The following is a 19,099-nucleotide window of genomic DNA, read 5'->3' on the forward strand; positions in this document are numbered from 1 at the left end:
CTGTAGTACAGAGCTTTATCGTTCACTAACCTTAAAAAAATGCGCACATTTTTTTTTTAAAACGGTATATTCACATGAGATGAAGACTCCAGTCATCAGTACGCTAATACAATTTTATTTTATTGTACATGGAGCGGGTCGGACCAGTGTGTTGAGATCACATGACCAACCATACTACTCGCTTCAGTAATCCACCTGTTATTGGACACTTTCGCTTGTGGAATAAATTAATCCAGAAAATACATATCTGAGATACAAGGCAATACAGATGTAGATAAACATATCGCCAGTCGATAAGAAACTAACAAAGTATTTACTTGCTTATAAAAGTGCATAAAATAAAAAATGTATTTTTAATATATAAAAAAACCTTGGAAAATTACAATATTTATGATGCTATATATATATATATATATATATATATATAGAGAGAGAGAGAGAGAGAGAGAGAGTGAACAAAAACATTAAAAAGAATTCATTGGTCAGTTTTTGGTTATTTTGGCACAGGTAGTGTGTACATGAAAGGCATCATGTTAATCTCCTGGAAATTAAATTTGTACGTTAACTTCTTACAGAGTCCATTGCATGTCCATACATATTTCCATGGTTGTTTGTAAGATTTACACAATAATACACAACAATAATAATGAAAAAAGGATGTTTATATATTAGCTAAATTGTCAGCATTCTGAAACATGCAGATTAAACTGCAAAACCTGATTCTTATCCATACTGCGCTCTCTAGGACAGATATGTACGGTAAAGTTTTTGGAGTTATTTGATCGTCAGTTTAGGATTTCCTTGTTTCCTTTTGTGGAGATTAAGGAAGGAAGACAGGATTTTAGAGTTTGTTCATACATTTCCTTTTTCAAGGTACCAGTTGTTCATGAATCGCTCCAGCAGCATTCAGATCATTAACACAAAAACAGGTCAATTGCCCTTGTACAATCAAAATCACTTGTTTGAAGAGTCTTTAAAGTCTTCTCTCCTTATAAATGTCATTGTAGTGCCAATAAAACATGGTCTGTTATAAGTCTCAATGATTAAATAGGTTGCAACTGTCCAATAACTGAGATATGCCTACATTAAAAAAAAAAAAAAACCTCAAACAGATAAACAGGCCATTTCATAAAATGTTCCTCTCCCAATGTAAGGATGGAATTGTGAAAAACAATATTTTACATTCATGTAAAAATGCAGCGAGTAATAAAATATATAAATACAAAATGAACGAAACTAAAATAATAAAAGCTGAATCCACACATACAAATTCTCATGTAACTACAGCGGTGATTATCACTGCAGCTTTGACAGGAAGATACGCTCATCCTATCAGCACATCTTAGACCGCTCAACCTTGGGTTCTTATCATCTCATCAAAGTGCCTCTTTCCATCCAGGTACAGCATAGACTCTGCAATTGACAGCAATATTAAGTTATGAATAATTCCATTAAAATATAATGTAACAATATTTGTATACAATAAAAAAAATATATCTGACCTCCATAGCTCTGTGGTACAACAGCTGGGACTTCCTTCTCAACATGAAAAGTGAAGTGAAACACATTGGTGGTGTTGTGCTGCCGGGTCAATGGATCAAGCACCTCTGTGTGAACCCTGACTTGGATGTGCATCCCTTCTGTGTAACAAACCTGTCAGCAGAGTATTTTCAAAAATCTTAGTCTGAAGTACAAAAAAGGGCAACAAATTAGGGCATTTGATAATGATTTGAAAGAATTTAGAGACCTGTGAGGAAAGCAATAGCAAAGAGCCAATTTCTACAGGCTTCTGAAATAAGATGTCATCTACTGCCACCGGCGTTGGTCTGCATCCACTGAAAGAAACAAATGCAGCCATGTGAAAAATTAAAGACTACTTTACAGTAAACATTCAGTAGATAAAGAGGAATCTCTTACGCAAATGCACAGGCATTGGCCCAACCAAGCTCATAGGCCTTTCTCATCAGAAAACCACCAAATATCCGGTTAAAGATGTTTCTTTCCTGTATCACACACACACACACACACAAAATATTACACCATGGTACTAGTTGACAGTATCAGTTTCATCAGTAAAGTATTGCAAAAAGTTTCTCCTCACTTGTGGGTGACAAATTTCAAGCCCTTTCATTTTAGCATCTTCCATCCACACTGAGTTAGGTGGTAAAATCCGACTTCGAAAGCTAACAGTTCTATAGGGAGAAGGTACATATTCTTTAAAAATGGCCATAAAAATAAAGGCTCACAGATTTATATGTGTGTATTGATTAAATCTCACCGTGTGTCTAGAGTGTTGAGGAACAGGTTGTGAACGAGAGTCCTCTCCTCAGCTGTAGGGGCCACTTTAAGAAGAGAGGCTGTGCTCAGCTCCACACGCCTCTTCTTGTTTACTGTTCAGTGTAAACAACATCAGTCTTACTCTATATGTTTTAAGGTGAAGTGGCAATTGAGTGGTGGAACTGTGACACATTTTTGTAGGCCAAAACCCGGAAGCGAGTTAGCATTTTACCACTTCTGGTTTCATCGTTTCAGAGTCAGTGTGTTTTAGAATGGGGTTTTGGTTAAACGGCTGAAAGAAGGTCTGTGGTTAGCACAAGTTCAAGTTACTTTCACATTTTATTCTGCAACATAAAAAGTATCAGTATTAACCTATTCATGATTTTTTTAAGCTGTTACATGTTTGAAAATGAAGGATGCTAACAAGTGCATAAATTGGACTATACATTAAACATCATGCCGAACAGATAAGCTCAGTCCACTTTTACAGCCTAGTTATGCTTATAGCTGTGCTCTTATAAACAATTCACAACTATTCTAATTCAAACTTTCAGGGAAAATGTTTTTAGATAAAGTTGTCGGAAACTTAGTGTTGGTGACGTTAGTGTAGTTCGCTTATAGCCTGCATTTAGGCTACAAATTTCATAAAAGTTGTGTTCATCTGTGGAAATTTTCTTGATTATCTTGATAAACTTTTGTTGATCACAGAGCGATAATCCTATGGGAAAATCCTATTGGGTTTTTGTCGAGGGAACCAGCGTGATGCTAACTGCCGATTGGCCTACAAAGTGACGTCATAGTTCCACCGCTCTATTGTGATTGCAAACAAACAAAAGTGCTACTCACTCTCCCCCTGTTGAAAAATGGCCTCTTCTTCTGGTCCTTCTGGTTTCAGTGGGTTTATAAAAGCTGCCCTGGATAAACAGCACATAACCCATGCTTAATTTGCAGACATAAATCATGAACATGTCGATCGTACCAACAGGTTTAATGTTACCTTTTGTTTTCAGGATCTCGAGCCACCATTACAAACGTGGCATCTAATACATCGGTGTACGCCCCATCATGATACTGAGAAAACAGCAACAACATTTTATTTGAATGATCTTATGTGCAACATATAGCATGTACGTTTCATAAAAAGACTTTAGATATACCTGAAACATGTGCATTTTAGCTTCTATTGAGGTTTTGCCAACCCATGTCACGTGACCTGTGAACTTGATGTCACAGTCTGGGTAGATTATGTTTTTTCTCATGTCTGTGAAACAATAACAAAAAACAAAATCAAATAATTATTTAAACAACAACAACAAAAAAAAACTAAAACTGTTTATAAGACTTCTATACAAGAGGCAATACCGATCTTGTCCACTAGAGCTGTGACAATAGACAGTGGAGATCTTTTCAGCTCCTTATTCCATGTGTGAGAGTAACAGATGAGCACTAAGGAGACAAGAAAGAGATGGTATGTGATAAGACAGAGTGAGTTATGAGTTATAAAGTTATAAAGCTTACTCAATAGCCACTTTTTCACTGTTGTGCCAAACCATTCTCATTGCTTAATCATTCCATTCTGTGCCGATCCGGCCCAGTCGGTACGGATATGGTTTCATTTTCCACTGTGGGGCTGACAACAGAATTCATTGGAATTTAATACAAATATCGTTTGTATTGATGTAAAAATGTCAGTCGTTGCCTTGGTGAAGCAAGAGTTTACAGACTGGTAGCCAAACCAAGTGCTTTGCCAAACCAAGCTCAAGTGAGAATACAACTGAAACCATTTTTAGTACTATTCGGCCCGCTGGTGGACAGCGGCTAATGGTTCCATAAAGAACCTTTAACATCCATGTAATCTTTCCATTGCACAAAAGGTTCTATATAGAGTAAAAAAGGTTATTTAGATTATTCAAATATTCACACTTTGAAAAACCAAAATGGTTCTTCTATGGCATCTCAGTGAAAACCCCCTTTCAAAACCTTTCTTTTTAAAATGTATTACCTGCTAAACTGTCCAAGTCCTCCAAAATTCTTCCAAACCTGTTGAGAAAAAGGTATTTAAGCAAAGGAAAATGTACTCCATTCAGAACACGTATACGAAAATGGTTGGTTGTCAAGTTGGTTATCTGAATGCCTCTATTTTTATAACCTGCCTTTTAGTACCTGACACTGTTGTGATAGTTGAGATATTTCTCTCTCAAGGCAGGCTGGGTACCCAGAGGAAGATGAGCCTCGATTGCACTGTCCTTCATTGTCTTTGCAGGAAGTTCATCCTGACTCTGGGCAAGATACTGGCTTAGTGACGCACGCTCAGCTAATGCTTGTTGATGGTCTCTGTATAATGAAATAGAGAAAATACAACATTTTATGTAAAGTGGTCAGTCACAAATAACAAAGACTATCACTCTGCAAAAGCAATAACATAACATACTTCCAGTTGGTAGATGCTCCAACTATCTCCCTCAGCCTGTTGCGAACTGTGAAAATAAGGAGGAAGAAAATGGAGCTTGAAAAGATGCACTGAGACATCACATACTGTATATGTACTAAAGAGTAGTGTTGGATTGGAAAGCGTAGCAATGTCTGTATCATCCAATTACATAAAATGGAGACACAGTAAAAAGTAGTGAGCAGAAAGAATGTATTAACCAAGACTAGTCATGAATGAACAGGCTGCTCACGGGGTTAAGACATTTGAAAAGGAAAAACACTAGATGTCAAAGTACAAAGAACTACATGCAATGCACATGTACCATGAGATAACAGCAGGACAGTGTTTATTAAGCCACATGCGGAAAGAGGGTGTCATATCAAAGAGAGTAAATGTTTTTCCATTTTACCATTGCTCACAAGCAAAAATGTGTTTCCTGTGGGGACATAAAAACGGGTCAGGAACACTGATGGGAAATTATTATAAAGAGTGTGTGTGTGTGTGTGTGTGTGTGTGCGTGTGTATTGTTATGGTATGGACTCCTGGACATTATACTACACAAAAATGTACATGCAACCTATTCATATATATAAAGGCAGAGTGAATAGAGGTAAAGTGGGACACTTTATTATGATAATGTCAATGATGTTTTTTAAAAATATGATCCAAAAGGCTACATCAAAATCATCCCATTCTAGTGGGATCAATGCAATGGTGATTTTAACAATAGAAGAATAAACACATAGATAATTGATGATTGAGTTTTAGTCCCACTTGACCTGCATTCATCCTAAATGAGTAAAGTAAGAACTAAAACGTTGTTTCAGCCTGATAGCGTGTACACTCACTGACAATATTTCATTGATTGGGACTGACTAGGTTTAAAGTTTAAAGTGTTAGGTGGGTTGGGAGTTTAACCATTCTTTTTTTAAATTACCCTCAGCCATATCAGGTGCCTTCCCTTGTCGGCACATTTGACTCATGGAAAACCCTCTGCATATTAAGGACGATGCAGACCTCAAGACCCTTTACAAAAAGCAAAGAAATAGGAGTTGAGAGCTGCCATTACTTCACAAAATACTAATGGTAAAGTCACAACATTATGAAATCTTTACCAAAAGAAACTATGTAAAAAAGGGGAATTACTGGAATTCCTTATGCATGACTCGCAGATAATGTGTACACAACAAATGAGTGACGCAAGATGGTAAAACTCACCGCGGAGAAAGCATCTTCCTTGTTCTTAGTTAACCACTTTATTGTATAACAACAAGGATTTCGTGATATATAAGTTACAATAGCTCACTTCTTGCAGAGATGACAGCTTGTTACTAACAGTGGTTCTCACTTCCTGGGACGTAGGCGCGGCTAAATTACCGTATTAACCGTTTTAAAAGCGCACAATTAAAGACTTCTTCCTCAAAACGGTCCAAGTTCTACCGTAATTACGACCGTTAAAATTTGATAGTTTTCAAAGGCGGTCAACGAGACTAAATAACGTTCTTAAAACATTTGACATAAATGTACACACCTTCTAGATTATTCTGGAAGAAATGCCCTTCCAACTAACATAATTTCACTTAAAAATACATACATTCTTACAGTGTTTTGATCCCACTGTTATATATGGACCAGTATGTGCGAATAATAACGGTGCGTCATGACGTACCTAGAATGGACAACTGCTATTGGTCCGCGATCGGAAAAAACGTTATTATGGTAACCAGACCCCTCCCCCACCGGCAAATATATGCCCGCTTCAGCTGATAAACAAAAGACATTTACAGAAGCCAGGTGAAAACAGTCGGGTCAGTTGCTGCATGCGCGTCCCACAGAGGAGAAACCCAAACTTGACAGCGGAGGGTAATACTCTGGGAAGCGAATGAAGAAACTCCTTTTGCTTCACTTCACATATAGAGGACTAGTGAGAAAAGGGAAAAAGAGTAAAAGAAGAAAATGGCCAATTTTAATTTGCGTAAAGCGGAGCCCAAAGACGTGCCTGACATATTGCGACTCATAAAGGTACACTTCACACTGGTTTATACATATATTTATATTTTAAAAACAGTTTAGAGTGGCAGAATATGCTGTCGAAACTTTTAAAAAGTGCATAAATATACCTTAAAATGCGTTTATTTGGTGTCCTGTCCCAAGTTTTCATATTAAAAGTTATCATCACAACTATTCTGATTTTTATATAAATGTTAAATTGTTTTAAAACAGTTTCATGACATTGATAAATTATCCAAATATGACCCTGCATGAAAACGAGCCCAAGGCCCACCACCTACAGAACTTGATGTTCAACTAAAAAGTTATTATAAAGCATCTTTTCTTTCCTACCTTCTGTAGGAACTCGCCAAGTATGAAGAGATGGAAGACCAAGTTATATTAACTGAGAAAGGTAAGATGACACAATATGTCAAATGTGAAATATGATCTATAGTTGGCACGCAGTGATAACAGTTTCGTTTTTAGATCTGCTCGAGGACGGATTCGGAGACCACCCGTTTTATCACTGTGTGCTCGCAGACGTGCCAGTCGAGCATCAGAAAGTCGAGGGTAAAACATCAATACTAACATGATCTTTAATGAACTGCAGTGTAGGCTGTTTTTCAGTTGACCAAAAGGAAAAAAAGTGAAACGTTTTAACAGAAATTATGTCCTTAAATAAAAGTGTTCTTACATCTCTTAAGATTCATGCACAAGCATGTTCAAGTAATGCACTTGTGTAAGACACCAGTGTTCACACTTGTAGGTTATTCTGTGATTGGATTTGCCATGTACTACTTCACCTACGACCCTTGGATTGGCAAACTGCTGTACCTTGAAGATTTTTATGTAATGAGAGAGTACAGAGGTAAGGGTGTATTATTAAGGGGTCTCTTATGAAACTGTAGGTATTTCCTAAATCCCCTTGACTAATTTCATACTTCACAGGTTTTGGAATTGGGTCTGAAATCCTGAAAACCCTCAGTGATGTAAGTTACCTGTTTTCATCTGTTGCATATATGATTTGCATCCATAATCCATACAAAAATGGATATAAACTGTAATTGCTGACATAAAATAGTATAAGCAAGTAGATTAAAAATCAAAACAGACCACAGATTGTGTAAAAGTTTTATGTTGTCTTTAGACGGTTGTAGTTTTTAGGCATTACACGTCTAGACGCAACCATAAAGAGTTGTTTCCTCCTGCAGACAGCGGTGAAGAATCGTTGCAGCAGCATGCATTTCATCGTGGCTGAGTCCAACAAGGCATCCATCGACTTTTACAAGCGACGCGGGGCTTCCGACCTTTCGCTGCAGGAGGGATGGCGACTTTTCAGGATTGATAAGGAGAATCTCCTGAAAATGTCTGCTGAAGAGTGAGCTGGCCCAAAGTTCCAGTGTTCAAGGAGGGAGAAGGAATAGCTCACAGCCATTTCTCAGTTTAAAAAAAAGACTTTAATTACTTTTAAATATTTTAGACACTCTTAATCATGTTAACATACAGCAGTTTACTCTTGAGATTAAATTATAGTAGTACTTATTTTGTAGTTTGCATGTCAGATTAGCTTTTCAATAGTCATTTATTAATTGAATGCATTGAAAATAAAATAAAAAATATCTAAAAAGTATTTGTATTTCATTATATGCATAAGATACCACCTTCAGGATTTTCTTGTAGTACAAATGTGGAAGTCATAATGGTAAAAGCAGACTACTTACTGCACTGTGCTGTAAATGAACAGAGAATGGATTGTATCCTTGATGGTGCTGTACTTTGCAGAATGTTCCTTTTGTTTAGGTCCAGACTAAGCAAAGTTCATGTTGCATGGGACAGACTCTTATCAATGTGGTTTGTGAAATGGTAAGTGTGATGATCATATGCAAGTTTGAAATTTGATCTTTGTTTAACTACACTGGAAAGCTCTCTAGAGAATGCAATGCCAATACTGGTGTAGAATACTCTGGAAATACAATTGGACCCGTCAGTAAGACTTAAACGTCACTGAGTTGCTGAAAAATGTCTGGAAATTTCACAGTGCAGGTCATTTTCTTTTTCAGGTTGGTCCAAATGGTTGCTACCGCAGTGTACATTTATAAAGTAAATTTATATAGTGCACAGAAAAGTCAAAAATACAGTTTCAGTAAACATTCAATGCAATAATATAGCAAATACCACTAAACTGATCGGTGTGTTGATAAGAGAACACAATCCAGGTGCAAAGCAGGAACTTCTCATAAAACTTACTGCTTTGTCTCAACTTGATTTTTGGCTTTCTGTTTTCTGTGTCTTCTCAACCTGTAAAGAAAAGGGTAAGTGGTTACAAAGAAGCAAAAGTATTCATTCCGCAACTTTTAAGAGGCTCTTAATGTTAAATATATGTACAATCATACTTTACTTTTTTTAAATAAATTGACACATTTATTCAGTAAAGATACATTAAATTGATCAAAAGTGACAGTAAAACTTCAAATAAATGCTATTCTTTTGAATGTTCTATTAAAAAAAAATAATGTTTTACAGTTTCCACAATAATATTAAGCAGCACAACTATTTTTTAACATTGCTAATAATGATAAATAATTCTTGAGCAACAAATCAGCATATTATTCATCTTTTTCATTACAGGAATGAATTGCATTTTAAAATATATCAAAACAGTAAACACTTCTTTTAAATTTAACATATTAAAATAAATTAAAAAATAATAATGTATTTTTAATCAAAGAAATGAGTCTTGCTATGCATTTGAAAAATCAGACTGAAGGTGTGTTCACGCCATGTCATTATTATCGTAATTACGAGATTAAGACTTGCGTTCGTGTCCTTGTAGAACTCATAATTACAACTGTTAGCTGGGAATTTTCAAAGTGCTCCCATTTGTACCGCCTGACCACTGCACTCATATTGGCATTGATAATGCTACCATAGAAACACATAATTCCAAGTCCGAGGATGTTAATGGCTCAAAGTAGAACTTCACATGCTGTCATCTCGTAATTATGACATTGCGTGAACGCATAATGAACCCTATCTTTAGAACGGAAGTGTATGTCTGTGAAAGTTTCTTCAAGAATGCAACATAACATATTAGTCAAATTCAATTAAAGCTTTTAATTAAAGACATTTGGATCGAACCAGCTCAAGACGTTTGCACTGTATACACTTTGTCTTGGAAGTGGGACAAAAACTAGGACAACACTGTGCCAAGTATTAGATTTCTCCTCACTTTGTCCTTGGATGGTGACTTCCCTCTCAGCAGCTCTTCCAAAACAACTCGCCCTTCTGAACTCAAGGAAAATATGTAGTCTTTTGTGGTCTAATAAAAACAAACAAAAGAAACGTTGAGAAAACACAGTCAGGTCACATTACCCATCATCAGTAGGCTATACAAGTCTAATATTTAAAGGGATAGTTTGCCCAAAAATTAAAATTCTGTCATCATTTACTCACCCTCAAGTTGTTCCAAACCTGTATGAACACAAAAGAAGATATTTTGAAGAATGTCGGTAACCGAACAGTTGAGGGGCCCCACTGACTTCCATAGTATTTTTTTCTCCGTACTGTTAGTCGATGGGGCCTCAACTGTATGGTGACCCATATTCTTCAAAAATATCTTCTTTTGTGTTCAGCAGAATAAAGAAATTCTTCCAGCTTTGGAACAACTTGAGCATGAGTAAATCATGACATAATTCTGTTGTACTTAAACAACTGTGCAAATATTACAGCGTCAGCTTAGTGTTGATATAATTTTCTGTGCTGTTCCAGTGTGACAGGGAGTAGTATATTATTCACTTTAATTGACTGAGCTTATCCTCGGAAAAATTCTCAAAATATCCCTCCACTTTCTAGTTTTATACTTCTGGATGGCCGCACAGGGAAAAAAGAGGAAGGAACACTGACTATCTGAACACACAATTCACAGACAGAATTTCCTCCAGGCAAGCACTGTTAATATCTCAGGATGCAAGTAAAGTAGTTGATTCTACATTACTCAAAGCCTCAGTTTCTGCTGTCTGTATTGGGTGGCCTGCTGGGAAACAACAACAGACTCTGTCCATCTGTACAGAAAGAACTGTAAACTTGCCCTGGCAACGGAGACGGCATGTTGTGGGTAGAACATGGAGGCGCTGAGAGCCATGAGCCCAGTGGGGAATATCAGTCTCTTGACTATGCTGCCTGTCCAGACAAAACAGAACAAAAAGAACCAAAACAGTAGTTAATAATAACACAGATTAGATGTTACAGATCAAAGACATTGATATGATCTAAATGGAATAAATAAGTAGTGATTGAGAATCATACCTTTTGCAAAATAAAGTCCAAGAATTCCAGAAAACCCTATAACACCCACACTGGGGTAGAACTCAGATGGAGGGTCATTCAAAAATGCATATATATCTGAGAAAAAAGGAAATGCAATACTGTTTAATATAACCACACACATAGTAGTATAGATTAGGGGTTTCAAACTGGGGTTCAGGAATCGCCAGGGGGACACAAGGGAGTGCTACGAGGTCTGGGAAAATGCTTAGAGAAAAACTGTTAAAAAATGTAAAAAAAAAAAATACAATAAAATAAAGGAACCACTTTAGTTTAGGTTCCAATTCTCACTATTAAATAGTTGCTTATTAACATGCATATTGCTAGGATATTGACTGTTTATTAATACTTATAAAGCAAATATTAATGCCTTATTCTGCATGACCATATTCTGCATCCCTTAATCCTGCCCAGTACCTAAACTTAACAACTACCTTACTAATTAATAATTAGTAGTTTATTGAGGCAAAAGTCATAGTTAATAATTAGTTAATAGTAAGAATTGGACACTAATCTAAAGTGGGACCAAAATAAAAAAAAAAAAATAATAATATAAAAAGATTAAAATATATTAAGAAATACATGAAAAAAAAAACAATTAAAATGAATTAAATAAAACTGATAAAAACAAGTAAATTATATAAATCTCATTAAAAATAAACAGATTAATAATAAAAATTAGGAATAAAATAAATAAACAATGCAGAAAAAACTACTGTAACTTAAAAAACTAAATATATATAGGAATATATATATATATATATATATATATATATATATATATATATATATATATATATATATATATATATATATACAGTACAGTCCAAGATTTTTAATGTTTTCAAAAGAAGTTTCGTCTGCTCACCAAGGCTACATTTATATAATTAAAAATACAGTAAAAAACAGTAATATTGTGAAATATTATTACAATTTAAAATAACTGTTTTCTATTTGAATATATTTGACAAAGTAATTTATTCCTGTGATGCAAAGCTGAATTTTCAGCATCATTACTCCAGTCTTCAGTGTCACATGATCCTTCAGAAATCATTCTAATATGCTGATCTGCTGCTCAAGAAACATTTAATGTGTACAATTGTACAAAATATTTGTGTACAATATTTTTTTTCAGGATTATTTGATGAATAGAAAGTTCAAAAGAACAGTGTTTATCTGAAATCTAATCTTTTGTAACATTATAAATGTCTTTACTGCCACTTTTGATTGATTTAATGCATCCTTGCTGAATAAAAGTATTCATTTCTTTAATTTCTTTTCAAAAAAATAAAAATAAAAATTCTTACTGACCCCAAACTTTTGAACGGTAGTGTATAATGCTACAGAAGCTTTGTATTTCAGATAAATGCTGTTCTTTTGAACTTTCTATTCATCAAGGAATCCTGAAAAAAAAAAGTACACAACTGTTTTCAACATTGAAAATAATCATAAATGTTTCTTGAGCAGCAAATCAGCATATTAGATTGATTTCTGAAGGATCATGTGACACTGAAGACTGGAGTAACGATGCTGAAAATTCAGCTTTGCATCACAGGAATAAATTACTTTGTCAAATATATTTAAATAGTACACAGTTATTTTAAATTGTAATAATATTTCACAATATTACTGTTTTTTACTGTATTTTTAATTAAATAAATGTAGCCTTGGTGAGCAGACGAAACTTCTTTTAAAAACATTAAAAATCTTAGTGGTTCCAAACTTTTGGACTGTACTGTATATATATATATATATATATATATAATATTTATTTTTTACAGAATAAATTTGGTTTTTAAACCTAAAAATGTATATCTTCCTTTTAAATTTTAGGATGGGGGTCCCTCGCATGAAAATGATCATATATGGGGGTTTGTGGCATCTAAAAGATTGAAAACCATGATATAGATAAGTGTGTTTGTGTCCGTACCCTTTACAATATTTTGAGTGGTATTCACACCAGGCTCAACAGTCTTGTAGTAAGACTACGAGTAAAAGAGAGAAAATTTTAGGTAATGGATATATTACAGATTCATTCAGTAATAATTTATCACAGTCATTAATAATAAGCATAATAATTGTGACTAAAAGTGGATACAAAAGAACAACGTAACTTGCCTGTACTTTCTCCACAGTAAACTGTGTCTTTTCCTGGAGGTGGACAAAAATCATGAAGAAATCATGAGAACTTTATGAAAATTAAATATACTGATATCATTTTTATCTTATTTATCTGTTTCATGACATGTACACTGTATTAACTATATTTTGTTTCCCTAGAAGTCAAGCTTTTCTTTCTGAATCACTTCACTAAACACTGTCATTATGACAGCATACCTGACACCATGAAATATAAGGTTCCACCGTCTTTCTCACAGACGCCACACCCTGCTGAACATGACCAACCTCGGGCTCCTCGTACCTCAGCTGGGACTCAGGCATGTTATAGAGTGAAAGCTATAAAAAATAAAGGGGTATTGTAAAAACTCTTAACATCAAGCAAATGACCTCCTCATTCTGCCCCACACCACCCCAAATCACACTGCACAGGAAGTACCTCATCAGTCATCAGGGTGGTGTTATTTTCTTTGGCCTCGCTTGCAGCAAAAACAGTGGCAGACATCAGGCCAAGGGCTCCAGGCACTGCCACGGGCAGCACCACCTGAGCAAGTAAGGGCAGAAAAAACAAACATGAAACAAAACATAATAACCTCAGAAGTGGAGCAAATGATGTATTCATACATGTACGAGTATTGGACAACTGAGAAAAAGAGTATTACAATGGAGCAAAAAGAAGTTTTAACATAATAGGAGTTGCCTTGTTTATTAGGCAAAACACTGAAGGATCAGTTCAGCATCACATGATTCAGAATGAGGCACTTTCAAAAGAGAGCTTAACACAATTTATTAGAAAACGACAGTAATATCGTAATCATGCAGCAATAAAAATGTAATTAATAAAATAATATATATAAATTATTATCTGGTTAAATATAAACATCGCAATACAAAATAAAACCTCTATCAGGTCAAGCGACAGTTAGCTTAGCTACATCAGTGCTGCCACTCAGTACGCATCCTTAAAACTAGCATTTTACTGTATAATCTCAGCTTTCTTAAAATGCATAATCAAAGTTAATTACAAACAAAAATACAACAGTATTTCCATAAACTGAATTCATACATTTTTACCTTGGTTATTTTCCTTAGATTTGACATTATTTCTTGAGAACAGCCTCTCTGCTATGCAGGGTTGCCAGGTCTGCACAACAAAACCAGCCCAAATGCTAAATAACGGCCAAATAATTAAAATAATATTATTATTTTAATAATATTAAAATATTAATTTTAATATTATTAATATATTATAATTATATAATATATTATAATTATAATATTATTAATATACGGGCTTCAACCCGTGCACTTAAAAAACAACCGCGGCAACAGTGTAAAAGAAGCCCAACTCTGCGGATACACCAGGAGCACGGACTTGGCAACAATGCTGCTACGGCAAGTCTGTGAGGACAAACGTCTCAGCGGGGGATGTAAATATTTCGAAACGTTTTTGTAAAGAATTATGTGAATTATCAATCTCGCGTTCTCTCAGTTGTTGATCTAAGATTTTTTTTTCTTATCTGGGACGTATTAAAATAATATACGTGTTTCATATAGGCTATTTTGTGTCTCGATCATTATGTAAACAATGATTTGAATGACGCAGTTTTCGTTCATTGAAATAAAACTGATACAAAATAAAAAATATTAGAAGATTGGATGTTGAAATGGTGGCAACTAACGGGGGAAAAAAGTTTTAGTAGCCTATTAAAATAACTAAAACTAAAACTGCAATAAAAATAAATAACAGTAAAATAGAAATATTAAAATTTTAAAAAACTAATCAAAATGACAAAAGCATATAAAATTACTAAAAATTAACTGAAAACATAAAAATAAAAGCTAATTAAAAACATTAATAAATAGGCTACTATAGATAATCCTAAATTAACACTGGAACAATGCAGCTGACATTTTACTGTAATTATATGTATTTTTCATAACATGTCAACAAAGATCCAGTAACCTTATTTTATTTAAATGATACTATTTTTGGGGGATAGTTGGAACAGTTCATTGAAAATGTTACAATCAGCACTTGATGATTCCAGTTTTCAATCACATTCCCTGTTGAGACAAAATCGTAACAAAGCACTGTTCGCCAGAGGAGAACTGGCCCCCGACTTTTTGGCCCCCGTTTTTTTCTCCATAACACATATTTGCCACCTGATGTCACCTGTTGGAGTTTGGGTTCCTTGCCGCTGTTGCCTTTGGCTTGCTTAGTTGGGGACACTTGACATTTGACTTAGGGCTGGGCGATATATCGCATGCGATTGTCAGGCGCATTTCGTCAGTAAAGCCGGTTCCCTGATTACCGCTAAATCGCCATCACCTGCTTTCAGATCACTGACAAGCCACGCAATATCGCGTTCATATCGCAGATGAATCGCCTTCGATAATGAACTCGATATTGCGTAGCTTGTCAGTGAACTATGGCTCTGGCTATTAAATGGCGCTCCATTTGAAAGCAGGTGATGGCGATTTAGCGGTAATCAGGGAACCGGCTTTACTGACGAAATGCGCGTGACAATTGCATGCGATATATCGCCCAGCCCTAATTTGACTTGACATTTGATATTCAACAGTGCTTTGCATCTGCCTGCATTGACATTATTCTTTAAGAGCTGCTGTGCAGCCAAATTATATACCAGTTATCAATGTAAAACTGCTTTGGCACAATCTGCATTGTAAAAAGCGCTATATAAATAAAGGTGACTTGACTTGACAAAATCACTTGAGTTTTTTGTTGCGCATCAAGGATTTATGTGGTAAACATGTTTCAATCATAGTTTATGCGCATGGCTTATAGAATAAAAACAATATCCGCCTCAATTGAGAACATACCTTTTTTGTGCACATTTTTTAGAATTTATGTGCATCTTGGCATTTCCATCCAGCGTTATCGCAAAAATTCACATAAAATAGGTGGATAGCAACATAGTGACTGAACCCTTATGTGACAGGAATACAGTACACACACAAACACACACAACAATTGTTTTGTGCTAAATTTAAAGCAATAAAAGGACTAAAATACATTTTTTGTCACTTTAAATTGTTCACTTTATTCAAAACTGATTATTTTTTGTTCTTCAATAACATTCTTGCATAAATTTAAATTGTGTGGCTCTTATTTCAGCGAATTTCAGCTTTGTTACATCTATCCCCAGCTATATTACAACTCATCTCAGTAGTGGGGAAGGTTGTAACAACAGAACTCTTTGTGTTTGACATTTAACTCACATAATCTGTGATTGTGTAGTACGTCCAAGTAAGCTATTTGTAGTAGACAAATGTGGCTAACATGTATCAAATTTTGAGAGATCTAGCACAAACAACCACCGAGTGATACATTACTAAATGAAAAAGGCACTTAATAACCCTCAACTGCTTAATCTACTATTGGCTAAATATTAATGTTATTCATAAAACTTTATATAGAGCACAAAGAAAAAGAAATCATGTAAATATTTCTTTGTGTGTATCATGGAAAAAAAATCACTAGACACTTAAAGAGCATGAAAGACCCAACAAATAAACTATCATTTAAAGGATTAGTTCACCAAAAAATGAAAATAATGTCATTCATTTCACACCCGTAAGACCTTCGTTCATCTTCAGAACACAAATTAAGATATTTTGATTAAATCCAATGGCTCAGTGAGGCCTCTATAGGCAGCAATGTCATTGTAACCATTGTAGGTACTAAAAACATATTTAAATCAGTTCATGTGAGTTCAGTGGTTCTATCTTAATATTATAAAGCGAAGAGAATACAAAATAACAACTTTTCAACAATATCTAGTGATGGACGATTTCAAAACACTGCTTCGGAGCTTTACGAATCGGATCAGTGATTCGGAGTGCCAAAGTCACGTGATTTCAGCAGTTTAGCCGTTTGACAGGAGATCTGAATCACTGATCCGATTCATAAAACTCCGAAGCAGTGTTTTGAAATCATTTGAAATGTGTTTTTAGTACCTTTATGGATCTTGAGAGTTACAATGGCATTGCTGCCTACAGAGGCCTCACTGAGCCATCGAATTTCATCAAAATATCTTAATTTGTGTTCTGAAGATGAACGAAGGTCTTACGGGTGTGAAATGACATGAGGGTGAGTAATAAATGACATTATTTTCATTTTTTGGTGAACTAACCCTTTAATAAGTAACTGGTGGTGGTACAATCTCAACATCTTTTGGAGTAAGTGGAGAGGGAAGAACAATTCCAAACTTCTCTCTCAACAACTCTGTAATTTCTTCATCTGAAAGATCTGTTGTGGTTTTCATAGCTTGGTGTCCATCCACTGAGGTCAAAGTGGTTATAATCAGTCTGCGGCCCATGATTGTGATTCTTCCAGTGGGTAATAAGAGTGAACAGAGAGACTTGCAGAAGAAAATCGAGCTAACAGAACTCTGATGGTAGTCACACATGGCTCTGAAATCATCTCTTTCACGTGGCTCAAGAGTGAACTTGTACTGCTCCAACCAACATTCTTCTGCACTCTCTAATACCTCAGTCTCAGATTTCATTTCCATGAAAATAAAGTCTCCCTGAGATTTGAGGCGATACACTCCATGGCTCTGGACTTGAGGACTGTCTGTCTCAAGAGAGAGAGGGAGCTGGAAACCGGATCCAAACCCAACATCACAGAGCCATCTGTGTCCATCCAGCTTCACCATCATGATGAAGTGGTCGAAGGGAGGTCCGTAAGCCCCGGTGAACCGATTCTTGACCTGTGCGCTGAGAATAGTCACTTCAAAGCCCAGCTGAGACAAGAGCCAAGAGAAGAGTCCATTATTCTCAAAGCAGAATCCTCCACGGCGCATGAGGACGATTTTTTCATATAGAAGTGGCAATTCAAGCCTGACCCGCTCTCCGATGTGAATAGTGAGATTCTCAAAGGGAACTGCCATTAAGTGATTCCGGTGAACGTGTCGTAATGTGTCCAATGTCGGAGGACATGGACCAGAACAGCCGATACGTGCCAAATACTTCTGAACATCCATTGTTTTAAAGGATTGGCTAGTTTAGCAAAGAAAACTTTAATCCAAACACAGCTAAACACAGGAGCAAAAACATGAAACTTTAGACAACCTCAGGCAAGCTTTCATTTTGCATAGGCTGTAAACTCAGACTGTACTTTCTCGGAAGTCCACATATGTTGTGCTTTATAAGGACGCGAAACTTTATTATCATTAGCCTACTTTCTTAACTGTTTTGTAATGTTAAGTCCAGAACACGATTAAAAGCATAGCCTATTGCAAGTATACTGAATAAAAAAGGAAATCTTAAACAAATATAGACGTGAAAGGATTTGTGGGGCGTGTTGCCAGATATCACAAGAGATCAACTCGGTAAAAAAAAAACAAAGAAACAACCAAAATAAGCAGGGGAAAAAACAACCCAGGTGAAAAAATACTATAATAATTTATAGTAAATACTATGTTTTTGAACCATACTATAGTAAAGTACTTGAATGAATTTGTTGTGGTATTTCTATAGTTGCTGTGATAATATAAACAAATGACTTTTCCCAATACTGTACTAAGTTTTCTACAACTATAGGGTATATTATACTACAATATACACTACAGTTTACTCTAGTAAAAACTAAAGTATACTTCAGTATTTATTACAGTTTATCAGTTCACTGTAGTTAACATGACAGTATGCTGTAGCATTCATTAACAAAATGTTGTAAATTCTTTGATATATACTACAATTTACTATAGTATTTTTTCAACTGGGAAGCCTTTTTTATTTATGTGTTTTATTTTATTTTATTTTTTAAATAAATATTAGGTAATAAAATATATCATCCAAGGCTATTTTTACATATTTTCAGAAGTTATTTTCTTTAACAAAAATTATTTAAATATTTCACACATAATCTACATCTAAATCAACGCTACAATTGCAAACCCAAAAAACGTATTCTAGATATAAACCCCTAGT

The 19,099-nt window shown here is 35.2% G+C and overlaps 4 protein-coding genes across 8 annotated transcripts; 1 reads left to right on the top strand and 3 right to left on the bottom strand.

Annotated features, from left to right (window-relative positions):
• Positions 1-99: 99 nt before the first annotated feature.
• acot9.1 (acyl-CoA thioesterase 9, tandem duplicate 1) lies at positions 100-6,323 on the bottom strand. 4 transcript variants are annotated; one of them, XM_048175485.1, is made up of 16 exons: positions 5,927-6,323; positions 5,646-5,734; positions 5,118-5,144; positions 4,709-4,754; positions 4,441-4,611; positions 4,280-4,317; positions 3,640-3,723; positions 3,435-3,538; positions 3,275-3,348; positions 3,124-3,191; positions 2,279-2,390; positions 2,102-2,192; positions 1,918-2,003; positions 1,748-1,835; positions 1,503-1,653; positions 100-1,413 (listed from the first exon to the last, which is right to left on the bottom strand). In XM_048175485.1, the coding sequence occupies exons 1-16, from the start codon at positions 5,938-5,940 to the stop codon at positions 1,352-1,354; spliced, it is 1,305 nt and encodes a 434-aa protein (XP_048031442.1). In that variant the 5' UTR covers positions 5,941-6,323; the 3' UTR covers positions 100-1,351. The 4 variants fall into 4 exon arrangements, with proteins under 4 accessions (XP_048031442.1, XP_048031443.1, XP_048031444.1 ...); XM_048175486.1 differs by lacking the exon at positions 5,118-5,144; XM_048175487.1 differs by lacking the exons at positions 5,118-5,144; positions 5,646-5,734.
• Positions 6,324-6,458: 135 nt separating this feature from the next.
• sat1b (spermidine/spermine N1-acetyltransferase 1b) lies at positions 6,459-8,330 on the top strand. Of its 2 annotated transcripts, XM_048175496.1 has the most exons (6): positions 6,459-6,730; positions 7,061-7,112; positions 7,187-7,270; positions 7,467-7,568; positions 7,649-7,689; positions 7,912-8,330. In XM_048175496.1, exons 1-6 carry the CDS (start codon positions 6,665-6,667, stop codon positions 8,080-8,082), a joined length of 516 nt encoding a protein of 171 aa, XP_048031453.1. In that variant the 5' UTR covers positions 6,459-6,664; the 3' UTR covers positions 8,083-8,330. The 2 variants fall into 2 exon arrangements, with proteins under 2 accessions (XP_048031453.1, XP_048031454.1); XM_048175497.1 differs by lacking the exon at positions 7,467-7,568.
• On the bottom strand, positions 8,139-14,489 carry apoob (apolipoprotein O, b). The gene is made up of 9 exons (XM_048175493.1): positions 14,216-14,489; positions 13,581-13,685; positions 13,361-13,480; positions 13,142-13,174; positions 12,954-13,008; positions 11,006-11,101; positions 10,788-10,879; positions 9,930-10,019; positions 8,139-8,998 (listed from the first exon to the last, which is right to left on the bottom strand). The coding sequence occupies exons 1-9, from the start codon at positions 14,240-14,242 to the stop codon at positions 8,957-8,959; spliced, it is 660 nt and encodes a 219-aa protein (XP_048031450.1). The 5' UTR covers positions 14,243-14,489; the 3' UTR covers positions 8,139-8,956.
• Positions 14,490-17,197: 2,708 nt separating this feature from the next.
• Positions 17,198-18,572, bottom strand: LOC125258511 (arylamine N-acetyltransferase, pineal gland isozyme NAT-3-like). The gene has a single exon (XM_048175492.1). It carries the CDS (start codon positions 18,148-18,150, stop codon positions 17,302-17,304), a length of 849 nt encoding a protein of 282 aa, XP_048031449.1. The 5' UTR covers positions 18,151-18,572; the 3' UTR covers positions 17,198-17,301.
• Positions 18,573-19,099: the final 527 nt, after the last annotated feature.

The sequence above is a fragment of the Megalobrama amblycephala genome, linkage group LG22, assembly GCF_018812025.1.
Source record: "Megalobrama amblycephala isolate DHTTF-2021 linkage group LG22, ASM1881202v1, whole genome shotgun sequence".
Classification (NCBI taxonomy): domain Eukaryota; kingdom Metazoa; phylum Chordata; class Actinopteri; order Cypriniformes; family Xenocyprididae; genus Megalobrama; species Megalobrama amblycephala.

Coding starts and splice junctions, on each gene's coding strand:
- sat1b (XM_048175496.1), top strand. CDS start 6,665: ATGGCCAATTTTAATTTGCGTAAAGCGGAGCCCAAAGACGTGCCTGAC. Junction 6,731..7,060: donor ACATATTGCGACTCATAAAG/GTACACTTCACA, acceptor TACCTTCTGTAG/GAACTCGCCAAGTATGAAGA. Junction 7,113..7,186: donor AGTTATATTAACTGAGAAAG/GTAAGATGACAC, acceptor TTTCGTTTTTAG/ATCTGCTCGAGGACGGATTC.
- LOC125258511 (XM_048175492.1), bottom strand. CDS start 18,150: ATGGATGTTCAGAAGTATTTGGCACGTATCGGCTGTTCTGGTCCATGT.
- apoob (XM_048175493.1), bottom strand. CDS start 14,242: ATGTCAAATCTAAGGAAAATAACCAAG. Junction 11,102..12,953: donor CACTCAAAATATTGTAAAGG/GTACGGACACAA, acceptor CTTTTTTCTCAG/ATATATATGCATTTTTGAAT. Junction 8,999..9,929: donor AGTCACCATCCAAGGACAAA/GTGAGGAGAAAT, acceptor TTTTCTTTACAG/GTTGAGAAGACACAGAAAAC.
- acot9.1 (XM_048175485.1), bottom strand. Junction 4,612..4,708: donor GGAGCATCTACCAACTGGAA/GTATGTTATGTT, acceptor TTCATTATACAG/AGACCATCAACAAGCATTAG. Junction 4,318..4,440: donor AACTATCACAACAGTGTCAG/GTACTAAAAGGC, acceptor TTTTCTCAACAG/GTTTGGAAGAATTTTGGAGG.